At 35.0% G+C, this 22,523-nt stretch overlaps 1 protein-coding gene across 2 annotated transcripts in view; it reads right to left on the bottom strand.

Moving 5' to 3' along the window:
* Positions 1-22,523, bottom strand: part of LRBA (LPS responsive beige-like anchor protein) — a 402,463-nt gene that overhangs the window by 270,987 nt on the left and 108,953 nt on the right. The window contains exons 32-34 of one of the 2 annotated variants that reach the window (XM_062573872.1): positions 15,867-15,945; positions 15,408-15,541; positions 13,208-13,269 (exon numbers count right to left, since the gene is read on the bottom strand). In XM_062573872.1, coding sequence (XP_062429856.1) covers positions 13,208-13,269; positions 15,408-15,541; positions 15,867-15,945 — 275 coding nt within the window. Of the gene's footprint in view, positions 1-13,207; positions 13,270-15,407; positions 15,542-15,866; positions 15,946-22,523 lie in introns of those variants that run through there. The other variant, XM_062573871.1, reaches the window with a different exon arrangement.

Raw genomic sequence — 22,523 nt, 5'->3', positions numbered from 1 at the left:
GTGACAAGAGAACAGATTTGGAGAAAATCTTATTCTGTACACATGCAAGTATATCTGAACCCTCAAATAAAAACAAAAAAAATAGTAACAAAGTATCTATCAGAAATGGATTTAGATTTAAAAAAATAATTAATAGAATTTTACATGCTTCTTTACATGCAAAAGTATGTCATTGCTGCTGAACCTTGACAACGACATGGAAAAAGGATAGCCTGCAAAAATACTTACTACTATCACAAGAATTCAGAACGTTTTTATTCAGAAAGATCTGATTAAATAGGTTCAGATTTATAGAAATTACACAATAGGATGCTATTCCATCCTAAATATTGGCTTGTCTTTGAAAGCTTTAATGTAGCATTAACCTAACAAAGACAAGCTCACTAATCAATACAGAGGTTTTGATTTCAGTAAGGGTGATAAAAGTTACTCTAACCCTAGCCAGCTACAAGCTCTCAACAGATGATCATCATTAGGCCTCTATCAGGGTTCCACATACTCAGGCTGTACAAATGTGTCCTATTAGTACATGGTCTGTCTGTTTGGCAACTCCAGTCTTAAGACAAATGGCAGCTGCTGCCCTTCAAGGTCTGAAGTCAAGTCCTTAGGGGATCCAAAAGCCCAACTGCAAAAAGCAAGGCCTATTCATTAGAGACTGCTCCAGGGGAAACTTGCAAGGCTGCCATTAGAAGTATATAAAAGAGCTAATTATTTTTATAAGACTTTAAAACTATCAAACACACTCTGTTACAACAAAAAGTATTTACTGCTGGCATGCCATTAAAAAGACATTGCTTTTTGTCAAAAAATCAGTTAGTGGCAGTACACAAATAAAGTCTTTGTTTTAAAAATTTTAACAAGTGCTAAAAACAAGCTGTGTAGAAATTAACTAGATGAGATAGATACTTTTTCAAGTGGCAGCATATCACCAAGGTTTTTGATGCACAGAAATATTCAAATACACTCAAATACAAATTAACTAATGAACTATAAAGCTGGGTTGAGATATTGTGCATGATTATCTGCCCCTGAAAACGACAAGAAATTCAAGAAACAAATGAGTTCAATACTGCAAAACAGACTGAGAAGAACTCATAACATTTTTCACTTGTTTCAAACCTATACTGTTAACTAATAACTAAAAATGCTGATGAAGTACTCTAACATATTGATAAACCAGTTAAAAAGGCACATGGCCCAGTTGATACCAAACACCAAGACTGAGCAGAAAAACAGAAAACCATGTGTTTAAGTATTTTTCTTTCAATAAGACATAGAAATAAAGGTCATTAAAAATATTGGAATGCTATTTTTTGTTCATAGAATTGTTTACTATTTTAACTATGAAACAGAATTTTGTACTTTTAAGTTTCTTGTACTGAAATATTTTTCCAGCTGTATAGCATAACAACACTGCTTGTGTTGATTTCTAATGCTAAAACAGATCATTCCTACAGAACATTTATTACATGGTATTTATTATAAATCTTTAAAAAGTGCTGTATGAAATTCATTAGTGTTCTTTAATCAATTCTTGGATCAACATGCACATTAGCTTCCAACAGCCTAATTCAAAAAAGCAGTTACAACCCAAGTCCTTATGTGAAAGGACAAAAGCAAGCAACTATGCTAAACCAGTTAAAAAGAATGAAAATGTAAAGAAAACAGATTAGAAATGATTTATATCAAAGCCTGGTGCTGAAGTTAATTACAACTAACCCGATAAAATAGTGCCTTTATTATTGTATGGCAAGTAATAACCTTAGACGCAGAAAACAGAACTCTTTGCTGACTTTTGCATGCTCAATTCCACAGCACACTACATTAAGAATTAAACAAGTAGTAAATAAGCCATACAGAAACAGCAGTTTTTTAACTAAAAGCAGAAGACTCCCCTGCTGTTTAACCATTTGGGGTATTCCACGTGAAAAGAGCTTCCTATAAACTGGAATTCTGTTGTTATATGGTAAATGCCCTAAATTACCTTATAATGAGAGTTTAATTTCAATGCTTAAAGTTGAGTTCAAGTCGCAATAAGTTTTTATAGATTCTGAAAATAAATTATACACACGTAGAGCTGGATTAGTGTATACTGAAGTACAGGCTGTTCAGTGAAATACTAAATACAACCTCTCAGGACAATCGACTCAAGGCACTTTATGCCATGGGATCATTTTAGAAGTGACAAGACTACCGTCTTCTCTCTCATTGCAGAAATCCATCATGAAATACACAGTATTATGAAAGAAATAGTACATAAAATATTATAGCACATACAATGCTTAACCATTACATCCACAAAATCTTGCAAAAAATCCTCAGTTGCCACAATTCATGGTGATACCAAATACTCTTTAAAAAGGATTTTAGTAATAAAAACAACTGAAATCACTTAATCAGAATGTTCACATAAAATTATGAAAATATAACTAACCACATAAATACAACATGATCGGTAACAAATGTCAGACACAAGCTATTATCAAAACTTCTAAGTTTCATTTTTGTACTTTGCTTCAAAAAAGTATGACTATGTATAAGAAAAACACTTACTACATGCCCTATATAGTGATCTAATGCATGACTTGATGAGTAAAATTATATCCCCAGGACCAATGTTACATTAAGAGGAGACAGATAAGTCTTTGCTATATTCCCATTCCTCCACCCTTCAGGTACAGCAACCAGCTGCGGCATGGGGAAAACTGAAAGAGTGACTGATCTCTGATTTTGATTTCTGAAGGAGGCAGCAATCCACCTGGTCAGCCTCCCTCTTTCTCCCCGTCACTAGCAGGCTTTTGCCATGACTCCTCATGACAGGACACTAAGGGTCGGGTCCGAGTTCCTCTAGCAGCAGACCTTTTCCACTGCAGCTTCCTTTTCAGGTTCTTTAACCATCAGCTACTGTCAATACTGCAACGAACGACAGTAGCCAGAGAAAGAACGGAAACAAATCTTGAAGAGAGATCAAAGTACCAAACAATTCTGTAAATATGTAGAAATGGAAAGCAAGAAAATAAGTCAAAGTGAGTGAATCAGAAAAACAAAAGTGAGGAAAAGGGACAACACAAGATGAACAAAAAGATATGAATAATCAAGTGCTGCCAGTAGCATCTTTTTTTGAGAATGGAAAGCAAGAATATAAGACAACTGCTTCTTGATTGCAGTACTTTGTTGCTTGTCAGTGAATTTGATTTCTGAGTTTTTGTAAAACCAATGCAGGGGGAAAAATGTCTTCCAAGATAGACTACTAATTACAAGGACAAGAAAATCCCAGCATCCTTACTGCTGCATAGTTGTACTAGTAGTGACAAACTGAACCCACCAACAGCAGCATTCATCACCACTACTAAAACAGCACCATTACTGTCAAATAATCTTTAACTAAATAAATCGGCACTCCGTAATATATTAATATATGTGGTGAATACCATCTTGGAACTGAAAGCCCCTCTGTACTACCCTTTTCCCCAAATTTAGATTAGTTTTAACTTAAAATCTTAAAATTAATGCACATAAATAACAAATGAGATTCTCACTAACATCATTGCACCTTTGAGCGAATGAGACTTCACTGTGTAAAACACTCCCATCTCTTCACTCAAGAGACTCCAAAGCTGTCCCTCATCAGTCCTTCTGGTAATCTTCTCTTAACATAGCTCTTTTCTTAAAAGATTTAGAAAAGGGAAAGCTAAGTCAAATCAAATCAAAGCCCCCCAAACCCCAAGGCAATTAGGCTGTGTGTCTCTCCCATTACACCCCACTTGCATACTACATTTGCTTCCTTAGCCTAAATCTGCCTCCTCCATTTAGACTATTTATACAATTCTTCCAAAATTACATGACACTCAACATCACAGGGCTCTATGCTCATCTGCCTCTATGTGCTGCTACAATAAACATGATAAATAATAATTTGCTCCTCCCAGTACAAATCCTCAGGTGCACTTACCTAGTAAATTGTTTAAAAAGAAAACCACAAAGATTTCAGTTTCGATAGAAATAAACACCTTCAAATATTCAGTCTCCTGAATTAAATTTGGCTCAAAACCAGGATCTTTAACTAACAGATATGTACCTCAATATAATAGTGTTGGTCGCACAATCTGAATTATAAGGTTGAAAAACTCATAACCTTAAGTAAGTTATCTCAAAACATTTATAGAAACATTAGTAAATTAACAACACCTTTGACAGAGTCAGATGTTATACCAGTTCCACAGACATTTAAAAAGGTACAGATGAGTTAGAAATATGACCAAAGGTTAATATATATACATATATATACATGTATATATATATATATATATATATAAATGCACACACACATATATATTACGCACACATTTATAACAAACTTAACAGTACCACTACACACAGCTTCTCCTGTCATAACTTTCAGCAAACAGCACTGTCCCCTGTATCTTGATTTTATTAAAGAGTCTTGCTTGGAAACAAAAAGCGAGAAATGATTTAGTCTATGAGAATGAACAAAAATGTTCATATATGTTTGTAATCAGTGCAAAATCGCAGGCAAGTATTGCCATTCTCTGAACTTTCCATCATCTCATATCCCTCTCCTCCAGTAAACCTTTTTCCATAGTCTCAAATTAAACAGACTAGCTGTAAAACAGCAGGGTGTCAAATTAAAGCACACTTTATTTTCAGAGGTCTCCACACTTCGAGGCTGACTTCCTGTCAGGAAGAGTCCCATTTCAGTGCAGAGCCCAATCAGCAGGGAGCTCAAAGAATTAAGTGCCAGTTGATATTACTTTGTTTTGCATTTACCACCCATGAGAATATTGTTCAAAGCTCTAGTTATAAAGTCAGCATGGTATCATCCTTCTGACTAGACTGCCAAGCCACAGGGTGTGCTCTCACTACCCAAAACTCACCTTAAATGGTGGTGTTTTTTTAAGTCCTAGTGTGCTGGTGAAGCAACAGGATGCCTTTTTTCTTCAGAGCGTCTTGCTTCTGTAGCTAAATTATGTTCCCTTAGTGTTGAACATCTGCAGCACTGTGCATTCATGGAAATGAAGTTGTCCTGTTCCCCCAACACATCCCTAAGTTTCATATTTATGTTAGACAGTTCACTCTCCTCCGCAAACATAATAATTCATTCATTAATCACATAATTTCTCAGAAATAGAGTGTAAAATTTTAAAGGCTAATATTTTTAGGTGTAGTGGACATGTTTTGCATTAAACAGATGCAAACACGACCTCCTGGCTTCCTGACCAAATTCAAGCAATTTTGACATGATAAAAGAAATTTTCTTAGTAAGAATCCACAGTTTTTTTTTTTTAAAAAAAAAAGGTATAAAAGCCTATAACACAAGGGATTTCAGGAACTGGGGAAAGGAAAAAAAACAAAAACAAAAACAAAAAAACCCCACACCTTATTTTTCACCCAGAACTTTCCTATAGGCAACATTTCTGCTTTAGTTCATCTCTCTCTCCATGTGGTATGGCAAATAATTTTCTAAGAGGATTTTTGCATTTTTTTAACCCTGTATTTTCTCCATTCCTCTATCCAAATCTGGAAGTCATGCTGACTTCATGCATATTCTCCTTTTGAGAGAAACATATTATCGCCTTACTGTGCATATGCATTTGGAACTCTATATATTTTTTCAGTCTAATACACAGCACCATCTCAACTTGTTTATACACACATACATATATACATGTATATCACTCTTGTTCAAACCCACCAAGCTTACAACTGCTTTCCCGAAAACAGCTGCATGGTATAAACCAAAGAACACTGGTTCTTCCACAGCACACTATTATTGCCCATTTGCAGTTTGATATACCCGCTTGCTATATCAGGTATACCTGCTTTTACTGAATCCCCCAAATAAAATTGCTGAAAATTGCACAGGGCACTTTTGATGGTTCAAAAGTATGCCTAGTTAAAACAGGTTTTATTTAGAAATCATTTCTATCTGCTTTTGAGGATCATTTATTTCTAATATGCAAAAACATCAACTCCATTCAATAAAAGTACTAAAAATATTAGGTAATCTTCCAGTTCTCTCATACTTAAATTTAACATTAAGTTTTGCCCACCTTAAAACTGTGTCATACATTTCATCTCCAAACTGGAGAGTGACCAAGCCTTTAACATACTGCTCTAGACGAAGAATTGTGGTACGATAAAAGCTGCTAAACCCAGAGTAGTAGCTCACACATTCTGACTACAGTGACCACTGTATAACGTAACTGTAAAGTGCTCATTGTACTATTAAGTCAAGAGCAAGGCACCTGCACCGATAAATCATTCCCAGTATATCTAACTTACTTCCAACTTAAAGCAGTAACAAGGGTTAAATTATACACTTCATTGATTTTTACTTCTGAGCAAACTACCAACATACACACACTTCATGGACTTCTGAATGAAACTATATTCTACTAGAATTTATTTTTAAAAAATTTAGCCAGTGATAGACACAAATGTTTTAAACTCCCTATCTGTGAGTCAAGCTAATAGTAAACATACCGTATTACTTGTGAAGCCAAAAACTGTAACTAAGATGAAAGACAGAGTTCAAACATACCCTAACTTTAGCAAACTAAAAATGGATCTGAGGAGAAATGTGAAATTTAGAGATTATGAAAATTTCTTGCAGGAAACTCCTATATAAACACATCAGAATGCGTCTGCAAGCAATTCCTTGGAATGAAACTGGTTAAATATCACAGGTGATTATAGGTGGTTTCAAACAATTTAGAAAGCAACAGGAAATTAAAGTAGGAGTGAAGTTCCAAAAAACAGATTATTTTACACTGGCGTTTCATACAGAATGTACTTCTGTAATCTAATTCTGAAGGCATGAAGTCTACTTGATACTGGCTAAGACACAAGATACAAACACATAAACATACATATATATATATATATATATATATGTGTGTGTGTGTGTGTGTGTAGCTAATTTCAAGTATAATTTTGTCATATTCTAGTTTAGATAAAAGATTTTAAGCTCTTTCCATGTATTTCCGTCTTACCAGAATCACATTTTGGACAGTTACCTACCAAACTGAGCTGCAGTTTCACATGCTCAGAAGGTATAACACAGTTCAATGAAGTGAGTAGCAGAATACCCTCAGTATAAATTATCTCTTCATAATTACTCCAAGTACCCTACGCAGTGATTTATACCAGAGCATGAAAGTTGTCAACAGGTATTTTCAGCGCTCAAAATGAGATCCTCAAAAGTGGAGGAAACTTGTCCAGAACCATTTTATGAAACCTCTCTCTAAAGGAGGAAAGAAGCTAAACGATGTGTAAAAAACATGAATATCAAGTGTCATGGAGAATCCAAAGGTTCTAGAGAGGTTAGATTTGATATTTTAACTTCATTTTGTTAGAAGAAAACTTTTTGACAGAATAATATCTGAACTCACAAACAAATGACCTTATGAGTTTAAGGAGTCCGGATTCCATAGCTGCTGCCATCCCAGACATCCCAAGCCTTTCAGTTTCTCCAGAGGAAATCCTCCTGACTGCTGCTCAAATAGTTCACTGCATTAATATCAAGTGCTTTTCAATGCAGGAGAATGCACTTCTGTGCATTCCTCCTTGAGATGCTACAGAACTAAAGTCTTCATACATCACATGCGAACAACAAAAAAAGAAAAAACCCTACAAAATTCAACTTCTGTATCAAACATATGAAATTATTAGATCATTGATCGAAAGGATCATTAGATCCTTTTAAAACTCATTTTCAGCTACTAGAATACAAAATAATTACAAGGAAAAATATTTTCTTGATTTAAAATGTCATAATCTAAGAGGTGAGGCATGCATAAAATGTACCAAAGTGTATCTATTCACTTCATATCCACACCAGGATATTGCTAGATTTTTCAGCGCTTTGGCTGATCTCAGCTGCCATAGTATCATAATGGCAGAGCTCTTTGGATAACCTAGACACAATTCAATTAAAACTTCATAGTGATCACTATAGTTATCCATCACATCAGATTGCATTTTAAAGTAAATTAGAAGCCAGTGCAGATCACAGAGCATCAGTATAATGTGTTCTCTCTGCAAGTAACAAACTGAAAACTAGCCATCTTTTGCATCAGCTAAAATCTCCAAGTAATTTGAACATTTACCACATTTTAGAGCACTCTGCAATTAATGGAATATGAATATGGGTAAAAAAGGTGGTTTACCGATAAAAAGTTTGCTTTTGAGCATAAGATACACAGACAAGTCAGGAAACCTTATACATTTTACAGACATTTAACTCCTGGGGCAGTGGGGCAAAAAGTGTGCTGCTAAGTAGTATCTTAACTTCCGCGACATTTGTCACATTTGGGGGAAATATGCTAAAATACTGTTTGTTCACAGGTGCACGATTGCATGACACACGTTGATATTGGTTTAATAATTAAGACTCCTTTGTCAGAGTAAGAGAGATATTTGACTAAGATACTGTTCGTGTCAGAGATGCCTATGGCTTCTTCATGAGTAGCAGAATCCATTAGTAAAGGAAGTGATGACTTAGTAACATAAAAGATAACATCAAAGAAAAACCTTTCTTACCTGTTACAAATATCTTGTCTTTAAAATAGTGACAACTATTTGGGTGAGTTGAGTTAAAGAAAAAAAAAGAGAGAAGAGAGTTGAACACCTACTTTAGAGGCAGTAATACCAACTTGCACAATACAATTTGTTCCACTCTAACGCTACTGATCAGCCTCTTTTGCCATTTTCTATTGTATTCTTAAGACAGGTGCACATGTTCTGCTTTGGGTCATGTATTGCACTCAAAAAATAATGTCCAAAACCATCAGCACACCACATGATGCATTCAGCTGTAGCCATGTTCCACTGGGCCATACACTTGCACACAAAAATTCTAGCGGGAGCAGGGTTTATGCTTTCTTCTTCCTTCTCCCCATGAAGGATATGCTTTTATCAAGGTCCCATATAAATCTACAAATCTATAAAGCTACAGCTATGTAGTTGCATTGCAATATATCATATTAAAACATCGATTTTTGTTATCAGTCCCATCATCTACCAAGAACATGTCATTATTCCCTTGAAATGAAAAGGGGAAAACGAAGGAGGAACCAGAGAGCTTGTGTAGGTTTACACATCACTGTGTGTGTACGTGCAGCAAATGGGGGAGCAAATGGGGGAGTAGGAGATAAAAGTTGCTACAGTACTCGTTAATTTTTCGTTATAGGACTTTATGAAAGTTGGGGAGCTTTCCACCAATTTTAGAAAATTATACAAAAGCTCTACTGTATTTCAGTCAGTTAGCATAAGTTTATTTTATGGTCTACAAAATCTAGATGTAGTAGGAAAAAAGCTCTTAAGTCAAAAATGAATCTGACAAGAACCACCTAACTAGTTCTTTTATGCATATCCCAGTGACAATTCAGTTGATTTACGAGAGAAAGAAGGATACAGAATTTTTCAAGTGCTGCAAACATTGAACATTCAAAGGCATCAGAAAAATGCAGAACAATTGCACTTATTTCTGTACTCTTTTCACCTTGGAGATACAGTAATAGGACACATGGTTCATTTATTTGGGATACAGATAAATGTTTTTAAAAACTTAAGAGGTAGGGAAGAGGACAGTCTTCCCTATCTCAGTAAAATATTTCAAACAAACACACAACAAATGAGAGGATGCACATCAGCATATTTATGTATAAACACGCACACATTCATACATGCTCCTTGGAGTTTCACGCATAGAACGAGAGTTATTTTAGATGAAAATGCTACATTCAAGGATGATATCAGTTTCAGCATGCAGAAACCTTGTCTCACAATAGTACAGGCATCTTTAATATCCTGTCGTCACTCATTTAAAAGGGATATTAGACACAGGACTTCACTCTTTTGGCTGGTTTAATTACCCTGACAGGATGCCAGGCCAGACTGCTTCCAGGTTCAGTGTACTGTATGCATTTCTGATAAATGGGAAAAGAATAGATGACCTGGCAGAAGGCTCAGACAATAACATGTGATTTACAGGACATGAATGCAGCTACTATAAGATTTATCTGACAGCCCTCTCCGATAGTGGACTGTTGAGTATCCGATGGAATGATTTCTAGTCTGGAAAGTCTGCTACTGAGTAGCCATACACATTATTTATTTATTAGATGTTTTGGGTTGAAACCATTTTTAAATGATGCACTTCACAATGCTCAGCCATAAATTTAGTTTTAAGCCCTAGAAGGGAGGTAGTGTTATTGGAATGTGTGTCAGACTGAATTAGGATGAGCAACACAACGCTTTTATAAAGTGGCCTTGAATGCAACGTCGATTCTTTCAAAAATGATATTAATGTCAAATGAGCAGGAACACTTTGCAGTAATATTAAATGAAGGATTTCTTTATGTTTTGATAGATTTATATAAACATAAGTATACACCTAGACACACGTCTCAAAATCTAGCATGTCTATCAGAACACAACAGTTTTTGACTCAGAAAAAGCCTTTTGTCTGTACCTTTAATGACTTGTTCCTCTTTTTACAACGTGTAAAACATTAAACAAAGCATCAGAAACATAAATACAAAAATAGAAGAGAAAAGCAATGGGATTTTTCATATGCCTGAATAACTTTAAAAGAAAAAAAAGGAAAAAAAATATTAACCTAGATGTCACAGTTTCATAAAAAGATATTCTTTGATTATTCTTCACCAGAAAAAGTTTTATTTTTATATTTTTATGAGAAAAAACATTGATTTGTGAGATATCCTATTGCATTTAGCACTTCTGAGAGGAAAAAAAAATCTAAAGAGCTCTTTGTCTAAAAGATGTCTAAATACTTACAACACCATACAATATTTAAAACAAAATTCTAGAAAGAGGTTAGCATAAAAAACTGCAAAAGTATTAATCAGAGCAGTCTTCTAATTTTGTAAAATGATGGTTGACAAATTTGTGAAGTTTTAAATTAAATTTGCAGATACTTACTTTATAACTATGCCACATTATTTATGTGATTAAAAACTAGTTTTTGACCTGATCTTTTGATCTTTGGCACTCCATCCTCTCCATCTCCTCTTAAAAATTAATTAAAATTTTAGCAAAAGGATACCACTTCACTTCCTACCCTATCTTGGAGGGGGGAAAAAAACTCCCAACAACAACAACAAAAAATCAATCAAGATCAACCCCATCTCCTCCCAGTATCTGTAAAATGTCAGTTTGAAATTCAATTTCATATCTCTCAAGCTTTCATGTAGCAAAAGACAGTTCACTTCTTAACAAAATAAATCACTTCTGTGATTGCCATGCTGACCTCTTTGAATTAGGAAAATTCAAAGTGAAAAATGTAATTATCACCCCAGAACAATCTGTATACATCTGGAGCTAATTCTAGATTCATTTCTCACATCATTTTTCATATTCTGCCAAAAACTACAGCTCCTATGTAACTTTAAAAAGATTTTGTGGTCTTCATGACTTTACTGGTTTATTTCTATTATTTTACACAGAACAACCTCAGTTTTTGCAACTAGCACTGCTAAGCAACCACGATTTGATTAGATTAGCATTAAGTGGCACTATGACACATATGACAAATAGATGCATTAGGACACGTCATTTATTTCTTATCCTTTCCACTTCCCACAGCCAAACATGTGACATACTGTACAGAGCACAGCATGATCTGAACGATTAGATTATCCTACCAAAGAAAGAAGAAAAGACCAACCAATAATTATTGAAACAAGCAGCAAGGATACAGAAAACTAATTTTAAATATGGTAATACCAAGATGTCAGGCACATATTTAGTACTTAAATTATTAGAGTACTTTAGTACTCTAACACATTAATGAATAAATATTAACAATTTTATATAGGTTTCTTGGTAGCAAGATTTTTTTTAAAGTTCAAATCAGTGTTAAATTCACATTCTAGAAGCCCGTGAACAATGCCCACTTACAGTCTCAGAATATGCAAAATAACCACTTCTAAACTCCAAAAGTTCCCTGGGAAATATTAAGTTCCTCTCAGGGTGCATATATGATATTTTCTGAGGAAGATGGAGAACCAGATGAGCAAAGTTCTGAATACCTTCATGAATAATAAGCTCACTGGAAAAAATAACTACTCTTCACTAGTTCATTGTAAAATCCATTAGGTGTAATCTCCAGAAGTAATTGTTCTTATTGCACTTTATTGACAATGCAGACTATCGATTTTTCACACCTTCTATGATTCTTTCATTTGTATTCATGAAACGTCTATCAGCACAGTCTAAATAAATTTGGCAATATAGGCACTAAAATGAATAAATCGATGTGAAGAAACATTAATTTTGCATTATCCTTATTCGTCAGGCAAGCAAACCATAAGGGCTGTAAATGAAGGTCAAAGGTTCTGAAATGGGTCAGAACCCTTGACCTCTAGACCAATACCATTCCCATTAAAAAAGGCTATTTTAAAGTTTTAAGTAGGGGAATTTACTACCAGAAAAGTATCATTTTTAAGGCACCAGAAGAAAGGCTCAATTAAAACATTCTTCTATTTAATTATACAAGAGAAAATACCTCCCCCCCAAAAAAAAAAAAAAAAAAGATATAGCAAATGCAATTCTTTCATTGCAATTTTAAGAAAGTTCCTTCATTTCCAGCTTGTCTCTAACCACAGGAACGGGTAGTTCTTAGGTTTTTAAATATTTAAAATTGTTTCACATTAGGAGTGTAGGAAGCCCCAAATTGTTGACAATCACTGTTGCTTTCTTATGTTTTTCTCAAATTCTTAGTACTTGTCAAATCAATTAAGAATGACAGTTTTAAAAGTATTTATCACTTATTTCATAACCTCTACACAAAAGAAAAAAATCTCACTCATCCCATAGGATTCAGCATGCCAAGTTGCAGAAATCGATCTGTTTCCATAACCATAATATTTTATTGCTCTTATTTTCTCCTACATAAATGACAGCATAGAATTACTTAAGCACACCAAGATCAAGGTTATGTAAATGTTTGACAGTAAGGTAACATAAAACCCTTGGTATCTTCTCTCTCTGAGTAGTCACAATTGTTATAAAGAAAGAACTTAAAAAAAAGAAAGAAAAGAAAAGAAAAAGTCTTGTATGTAATTTTTTACATAATCATTACACAAAGTTATGCATTTTAACTGTAATTTCTATTTTACCCAATGACAGCAATTTCAGATAATATTGTTTGCTTAAATCTCACCTGAGAGCAAAGAAGCATCACCAACTCCACAACTGAACTACTAGATTTCATGCACACGAGACCTACAAAAGGAAAAAAGTATTATACCTAAGTGCATACTTATATGTTATCAATTATTAACACAAAATATTTTAAACTGCAATAGATTTTCATCTGCAGCATCTTGACAATAAAGGAAAGATGAAATTTTCATACCATTTACAGTTCAATTTTGTACTTTATCAGCATAAAATAAAAGCATTTGAGAAGGAGACCATAAATTCCACGCTTTGCATCTGAAGATGCAGCTAGTAGTAAAACATTACCTCCATCATTCAGTTTCGTAAATGTTTGCATTTCAAAATGATGAGAAGTGTGGTTAACATATGTTATATTAATCCACTGTATCTACATTTTGTTATTTCTTGAAGGATTGGGTCATTATATATGCAGAGAAGGGAAATGGCTTTATGACCTTTGCTTTCTCCATTGCGCATTCTCCTTTCAGCCCCCAGCTATCAATCAAGTTTCCATTTTGTTTCATGGCAGCAGACATCCCAAACACTCTTATTAGTACTTTGACCCTTAACCCTGCACTAAACCTTAGCAGAAGTGCAAGCAGTAAACCATTATATATTCTCAACTGTTTATAAACTAATGTGACTATTATTATTATTTGTAACTTCCATTTTGTTTTGGGTTTGTCTATAAAATATCTAATCTGTTAGGCCCAAAAATTAGTTTTGTGTGTTTTTTTTTGTCTGAACAGTCCAAATTCTGCCAACAATTTTCCGGTACTTCGTCATCCAATTTATGAAATACTCATCTCTTTGTATAGAATATATAGCATATTCAACACACTTCGAGTATGTTTACCCTTTCATTATTTTTAGACAAGAAAATGTAAATAAATATAACACTTACTTCCCTGGCAAATAAAGCTTTCAGAAAAACCTCTTTTCTTTTATTCTTATTAAAAGAACAAATTTGTTCACAAGGTATTTTCCATTAAAACGCTGTTTATCAGCTGAAGTGATGCCCACACGTACAATCAAAAGCAGAATTCCATCCTTTTCAGTTTTACAGAAGACATTAATTGCGTCAATATTTCTCTCCAATAAAGCAGTAAGAGGGGTAAAAACAAGTTATATTCCTACATCAAACAATTTTAATCTCATTGGAGTTTAGTGAAGTCTTACTTTTTATATCAACAGTCATCAGTGTGATATCTGTATGATGTCTCAGTGTCTGACACTTTTTCTCACAATGTCAAACCAAATATTCAGCGCTACATACAGGGTGCCTATTAATCCACGGAACAGGTGGTTTCAAAATCTTAAAAAAACATTAATTCCCCATGAAGCAACTATAACTATTATTACAAGTATCATTCATGTACCCGTGGCCACTTCAAGTCAAGCATACACGAGGGGTACTGGAAGCTGCAACAGGGTCAGCGTCTAATATAATTCACTCTTGTAGCTAGAAGAAATCTGCAATTTTCACTCTAAAGAAAAATCAGTGCAATTAGGAAAAATCTGAAAAACTGGCATTCACTACTAAGTTCAAATTATTCCAACAAACACAGCTTTTAAAATTGAGGCCACTGATGTCTGCATTACATACCAAAGCTTTTTTTTTTTTTCTTCTTTTTTTCTTTTTTTTAAGATAAACAGAAAATAACTACAACTCAGTCGTCTTAAGCTAGCACTAGGACAAGAACGATCATTTCTGTGCACTTCTCAGAAGTACCAGAGAATGCATTTTGACAGTATTGAGAAGAATTTCTCTTACCTGTCTTACTGCACTTCAAATGGAAATCAGTAAGACAGAAGCAGATTCATATGCCCCTGCTGACATACTTCCCAAGGAACCCACTGTAAAAATGTCATAGTCAAAATACAATCTGTGTACTTACTTCACTATAGCTAACTTTGTGTCAGTCTTGAGCCTGTCACTGAGAAAATACTCTGAGTATTCTTTAAGTTTCACACGGTTTATTTCATACATAAGCCTCTATGAGATAATTCCCTGGAGGCGCTGGAAAACTAAGGAAGAGGCAACAGCAGCTGGCCCCACATAATGAGACGACAGAAACCATCAGAAGAGATGGAAGCAAAGAGGAAAGCAGGAAGAAAGCTTCTAGGTTGAAGCCATCATTAAAAACAGAAAATCTTCAAGGTAAAATAAAACCAAAAAAATTATTTTAATGGAAACTTACTTGTACCTTCTATCAGCAGCTCCTGCCCGTGGCTGCCCAAAAGAGTCCGAGAAAGAAAGGGAGCAAAATCCACAAAAATCTCTCTCAGAAGTGGGGCAGCTTTTTCCAAAGCATGTTCAAGCCTGTCTGTAATACTAATAAAAAGATGCATTTGATTAACAAAAATTAGAAGGCAGTTGTTGAAATTCTGTAGAAGGGAAAATAGTTTTTGGCAATACTCTGTGATGCACAACTAGGAATCAACATCTCAATGTTCTTTTCCCAAATTCTGTGGAAGGATCAAGACTCAGCAACACAGAAATCAACATACAGTGTATCACAGCTCCATTAGGTATTGATCATAAACAAAACAACATTCTTAAGTGAGTATTTTATTATAATGTGGATTGTAATATCAACTATATCATTAAAAATGTAAACAGCATCACAGCTGTCCAGATGTTCAACTGGAAAAGTTACCTCATATTTGAAGCAGAATTCTCAGGCACTGAAGAAACTGCAGGAACAGATGGCAATTTTGAATTAGATGATCCCCTCCCTACAAGAAAAAGTAATAAACAAATTCATTGTACAAAAAAAACATGCCAGAGGTTAGACAACTGGACCAGAAACTAGAACCACAAGCTCAACTCCTGAGAAGTCATTGCTGTCAACTGAGAGAGAGATTAGGCAAACCCTTTCACTCCCTTTACTTTTTTTTTTCCCATAAAACTCCTACCTATATACTTTCATATTTAACAGGTGTGCCACAAAATCTTTTTTAATTTTGTTCTAAGATATATATAAAAGTAATTCAAAGAAGCTTGAAGGCTGCTTTGTGGATGAAGTCAGACTGAACTGCAGTGATAGCTTTCTGGCTATATAGGCTATGTTTCTTTCCAAGTAAATTTAACGCTTACAGTCTTAAGCACTAAGTACACACACATGTGCCGTACTGAAACATATCTTTCTTACTTCATATTCCTGTATTTTAATACTAATGTAAAGTCAAGGGAACATTTTAAAATATCTTCTCTGGTTACTAGAAGTACTTATCCAATTTTAAATAGTTTAATCAGAAAACTCTTAATTGTCTGTCTAAAATTAAAACACATTCGTACCAAAATGATGCATAACTGTATCTTTCAACGGTCTGGTTTACATTTTTACCACACAGGAACTCTGACAAAGACAGTTATGATCATATTCTCCACTGCACTGTCAGCATCATTAACGTGATGGCAGTGGTACAACCTCACTTACGAATTATTAACTTTGCCATATCAATTATTTAAAGGTTGATAGGGAAGACTGGGTTGCTTACGTATCCTAGGCTTACAAAAACATACAGAAATGTAATTGTGTTATGTCAAATTGACAGTACATTGCTCTCATCAGCAGGGTGGGAATCAGTAAATACGTGAATGCTAAAAACTCATCAGTACAGGGGGAATACAAACTCCTATTGCAGTATGAGTTGGTATTAGCAATGAGGATGAGGGAGTAGGCAAGACAGCCAGAGATTTCAGAGATATTTGCTGCCAGGATAGGAATGGTGAAAGTCACAAATCTTATATTGCATTCCAAACTATAGAAGGGAATGAAACTTAGCAGACAGATTTCTGTGTATTTCCCAAGAGCATGATTGCTTCTGGGCCATCTGCAATCCTATCTCCCCAGTCTAAGGCCTTGTCCTACACTCTTTCCTCTCACCTCACCAGTTTCAGATTTCATCCATGCTGCTGGAGAAAGGACAGGGGGGGAAAAAAAAAAAAGAGCATAAAAGAGGCACGAAAGAAAAGGATTTAATCATCTCAGTTCTCACACCTACTTTAGCAAAGACCCTCCCCACATGTACAAATATACGAAAAATTCCTGCTCATCTCAGACTTTGGACTGAGTTCAGTGAAATACAATCTTCATGAAAATAAGCTGCAAAGATCTTGAAAGTATCTACCAAAATGTGTCAACTGCAACTTCTCAAAGGCTTTCTACTTGACTGAAGTGGGATAGATTTTTAAAAAGATGGCAAAGGACATATCTCTGACATTAAGATTACTTCTTTTGTCAAATTTCAAACTTCTACTCCAAAACACTGGTACACAGAGTTTGCCAAAAGAATATATTTTTGGAGTGTGGCAAAAGATATTTTTTTTCAAATCATGTTTCAAAGGCAGGAGAATCACTTTTCTGAAATTAATCATTTAAACCAATGCAGTTAAAATGGAGATGAGTTTTGCTTTTTTATTTTTTTTTTCCTTTTCCTCTTTGGAAAGAGATGTTTTTGTGCATACAATTCATTTATGCCTTCCATAAATTTACTGTGGAGCTCTTATTTTGACTTTTGCAGGGGATTACACAAAAAAACCTATTAAAGTCAGAAAGAAATTTGGGTGGACAATATAAAACAAGTAGCAAGAAAATGAGGAACAAAGCAAGGAAGAATCTGCATCTTAGAATCATAGAATCAGCAAGGTTGGAAGGGACCTCTGGAGATCATCTAGCCCAACCTCCCTGCTGAAGCAGGGTCACCTAGAGCATGTTAGACAGGGTTGCATCCAGGCGGGCCTTGAAGATCTCCAGAGAAGGAGACTCCACCACCTCTCTGGGCAACCTGGTCCAGGGCTCTGTCACTCTCACAGGGAAGAAATTCCCCCTCACGGTCAGGTGGAACTTCCTGTGCTTCAATTTCTGCCCATTGCCTCTTGTCCTGTCCCATGGGACAACTCAAAAGAGTTTGTCCCTGTCCCCTTGACACCCTCCCTTCAGGTACTTGTACACATTGAGAAGATCATCTTCTGTGCATTCCTTCCTAAATAACTTAGTCTTACATAATAAAGGCAAATTAAAGATATATTTCTGAAAATCACTAGGACGATGGCTGGATTCTGTATATAGCTCCAATATTAACTTTTAATTTGTTTTTCTTCAAATAAAAAGCAGTCAAATATTGTGTGAAAATTAGAACAGAACCTCCTCTCCTGAGAAAGGAAGGAAAGACCACTGGAAACAACAAGCTACATGATTTTCAAAGACTTGATGGCTACTGACATTCATCTTATTGACAAACATACATTCACATCTAGCCACTCAGAGTATCTCTTCCCCCTGCCTGTTGGATTAAGCCTCTAAAATGATCAATCTATTTTCATGATAACTTTCATATTTAAATAATTTCATTGGAATTCTCAGCTTTCTATCTAAAGCACAGCATTCATATTTTTATTATACGAGTTCCTCTAGCTAATTTGAAAAAAAATTCTTAAATTTGCATGCCCATGGATGCATTCAATGCTCTCATGGTAAAATCTGCACATACTGATCTGGGTAGTTCAACAGAATACAAGACTGAAATTGTATCTAAAGCCTCCAATTAAACAAAGCCCTCTCAACATGTAGAATAAACCTGCAGAATGTCTTGTCATACAAATGCATGCATGCTTTTTACTATATATAAAATCCGTGACAGCGAATTCACTAGTTATTGGGTATTTTAGAAGGTCATCAAAAATATACATCCAGGTAAAATCCCACCGTGTTAAATGCATAGTAGAATCAAGAATCATTTTGTCAGTAAATAGTAAGGCCTCCTCAGTGCATGGCATGCATTTTAAGATTAAATGAGAAGAAAATAATTCAATGTAATTTTTAGGCCATAAGTAAAATATTTGAAGGAAAAATTAGGAAAAAAATTCAAGCGAGGCATCTGTTAGGATAATGAAAGGGCATAACACCCATCGTGAGGCTAATAAAAGGACATGTGGTTAGTCTGGGTAACCTTCACTTTTTTTTTTTTTTTTTTTTTTGTAAACACAACAATAGCACTGGTAGAAACGGTGAGAGGAAAGGGCATCACTGACAACACAAATAATGGTATGACTTTTTCCTCTAGAAACTAAAATATATTGTGTATAACAAAGAGACTAGGTGTAAACATAAAAATGCTAAAATTTTAAGGCAAAATCAACTTTTCAATATAAAAATAGCAGAAAAAGCACTGACAGTTTGAGTTTGACAACAGCATACGATAGGTACCTCTATAAACAGATATTCTATTTGAAGATCATGTAAGGCTACTTATGACACAAATTTCTTCATGCTTATCATCATTTAAGTCCACATTCCAAACTCAGATATAGTTCACCAAAAAGGGTGAATCTCAGATCTATCATAGCTGAAAATTACACATTTTTTTAGATAGAATTAATGTGCACAGTGAGTTTTGCATTGTTTTGTGAAAGTAATTTTCTTGAATGTGAGGTTGGGGGGTTTTTTGCATTTAGTTAAAAAGAAGAAGAAAATACTTCAGTAGCATATTTTCATCCACAACACACATGTGGGTAACTGCAGTAGCTACTTCAAACATGTGGAACTAAACTGACTTATCTCTTCCTTATCCTTTCACTGATAAACTGGCTCCTTCAAACTGACAGTTTTACAGACATTTGCAAGAACATAAAAGAAAATGCAAATAGATCATCTGTCTAGCACCCTTCTAGTGAAAGCTTATTGTTTATTCAAGGTCCCCAAGGGTCTAAACAAATAATGTCTCTAGCAATAAAATATTATTAAAGAAACTCCTTCTGTAAGACCCTTATGTTTTTGCATATATGTTTATACAACACACACCGGCAAGACACATGCAGTGCATGCTAGACTGTATTTTGGGAAGATGGAGACAAGGTAGAAACAAAGAGTTGAATTAAATAACAGTAGCTGTTTAATTCTGTACAACAAACCTAACATACAAAAATACTCCTTTCATAAGGGGCATCAGTGTATCTGCTAAAATAATGAGCTCATTCGAAAGTACACTTCCTGAGCTGGAAGTGTACAATGAAAGACTACAATGGAAGGTTTTACAAGCTAATATAAGGGATCTGTTACATAAACACATCTGTAGGCTAAATCAAACCAGATTTCATGAAACAATGGTGCACTCTTTAACGGGAAGTTGTTTAAAAACAGGTTTTTATACTGAAATAATATTAAATCACTTCTACTGCATACCACTAATATCTGAGATAGAAAAGAGTCATTAGACTTTGCTAACTAGCTAGCTGTAAAGTTGGAGTTTCCTTTGAAATTAGTTACAATATTCCAATTAATTTCTTGAATGACTTCTGCACAGTAACTCACTTCACACTCACTTTTCCTACTTTAGCTCATCTCCCAGTAACTTATTTTACTGCAAGACTTCAAGGTTGTTCACTTACCTATAAAAATCATTTGCAAAAACAAGCAAGATGCAAGAGAAACAGTTTACATTTTCCTATACGTAAGACTAGAATTCAGGCGTCAAACTCCTTATTCCTTTTATTTTGTCTTTTTAATGGTTATTTCTAGCTTTTTTCCAAACATCGTCTCCTTTTTCACCTCAGCTTTTGACAAATCCTTATTACTTCACAGTATGGAGAACAGAAGATGCCTCTAATCAGGAAAAGCAGGAATCCTACTAGCAACTCCGTGTGGCTCGGAAAAAAAAACAAGTAAAACTCGAAGAACTCTACAGGTAACTTGCACGTAATGGCAGGGGGGTGGGGAGGTGGAGGAAAGCAACTGAGTGGGACTTCTCAGTGCTTTTTACCTTCAAAACGCCAACAAGGACAAAATGCAATCAATCCTGTTTCCAACAAACTTTTCATACTCTCTCTTTATAGAAATGATACTTCAACAAGCAATTGAAAATTGAATAGTAGCTGAAGCCTCAAAATTGCATTTCTCTGAGTGAAATGTTAATAAAATGCATGGGAAATCTTTCAAGTACATAATCAGAGAAACTCAGAGCATCACAGAAAACAACAGCGAGACTGCAAAACACTGTGGGCGTCAAAGAAGTTCACACCACTGCAGAACATTACAACAGTAATTGAAACATTTTAATTAAAGTAAGTGATGACCAAAAAAACCCACAAAATTATCCTACTAGGAAATTCACAGTAGCTCTGCCATCTTCCACAAGTCCTGTGTTTCCAAAGGTTGGTCTTGCCTTTCCAATAGCCCATCTAGAATGTTTTGTGTGTAAAATATCCATCTGCATCAAATCTCACACTCAGCCTCCAAGTCAACTCAAGGAAGAAACCTCTCAGCTAATTTCCTCCTCTTTAGACAATTACCAGCAAGTCAGGCTCTTTTGCTCAGTAGCACCCTAGGATAGAGGCAAGTGATTGATTCAACGTAGGCCACAAAGAGGCTTTATTTTCTCCCACTCACTTGAGATTCATTCGTTTCCAGGATCTTGCAACAACTGGAACAGCAATTCCAGCAGACTAACAGCCCAGATCCTGGCAATCAGCAACATGCTAACGAACAAGTTTAGACCACAAGAGGCAGGTCTGTAAACAAGAAAAGCTTTTTGTGCTGTGAAATACTCAGCGGCTTGAGTGAATAAAGGTGAAGAAACTTCTCCTGCTAAAAGGCCATACTGTCTGAGGCCAAAATATGTTTTCACCCTCTTTCAGAGCATCAGAGGAACACAGTGAACTTAGATGGTTATCTTTCCAACCTGTCAACACTTTGCCCATGGCAGGCCAAGACATGTCACATCCACTTGATATGAAGTTCTGTGAGCTTAGGATAAACTCAAGGGTTATCTTGTAAGACACTCACAGATCTTGAGCTACAGGCAAGATACAATGTTTAGAAAAAAACATTAGGAAGCAGGTTGATAAATTTTGAGCATACATAAATAGGAATGGAGAGCTCTGGAATCATACAGACTGCATAATACTTCAACATACTTGCTAACTAAACCAAGCAATTTTGATATCACAACTGCAGGTGGAGGATATTCATGCACTAGACAGAGTTTATTTACAAATTATGCTCATATACATAGTACAAGTGAAACACTGTCACTTGCTGTTTAATCCCACTTCAATGTCCATATCTTGCTTTCATCTCTGTTTTGGAATAAAGTGACTCAGGTCTACAAAGTAAAGCATCACATGCAAAGGCTTCTTTGCTTAATCAATTTTAAAAACATATCAAACAAACACATATTAAACCCACTTAAAAAAAAATCCTTTGAGGTTAGAAAAAGCAGCTGAAAGTTATTCTTAAACGTAACAACATACACAGACGTGATTTAAAAAGCGAAAGAAACCCACAATTTATATTCACTATGAAATCTCTAGT

Source organism: Rhea pennata, chromosome 4 (genome assembly GCF_028389875.1).
Source record: "Rhea pennata isolate bPtePen1 chromosome 4, bPtePen1.pri, whole genome shotgun sequence".
Taxonomy (NCBI): Eukaryota; Metazoa; Chordata; class Aves; order Rheiformes; family Rheidae; genus Rhea; species Rhea pennata.
This window is presented reverse-complemented; position numbering and strand designations above follow the sequence as displayed.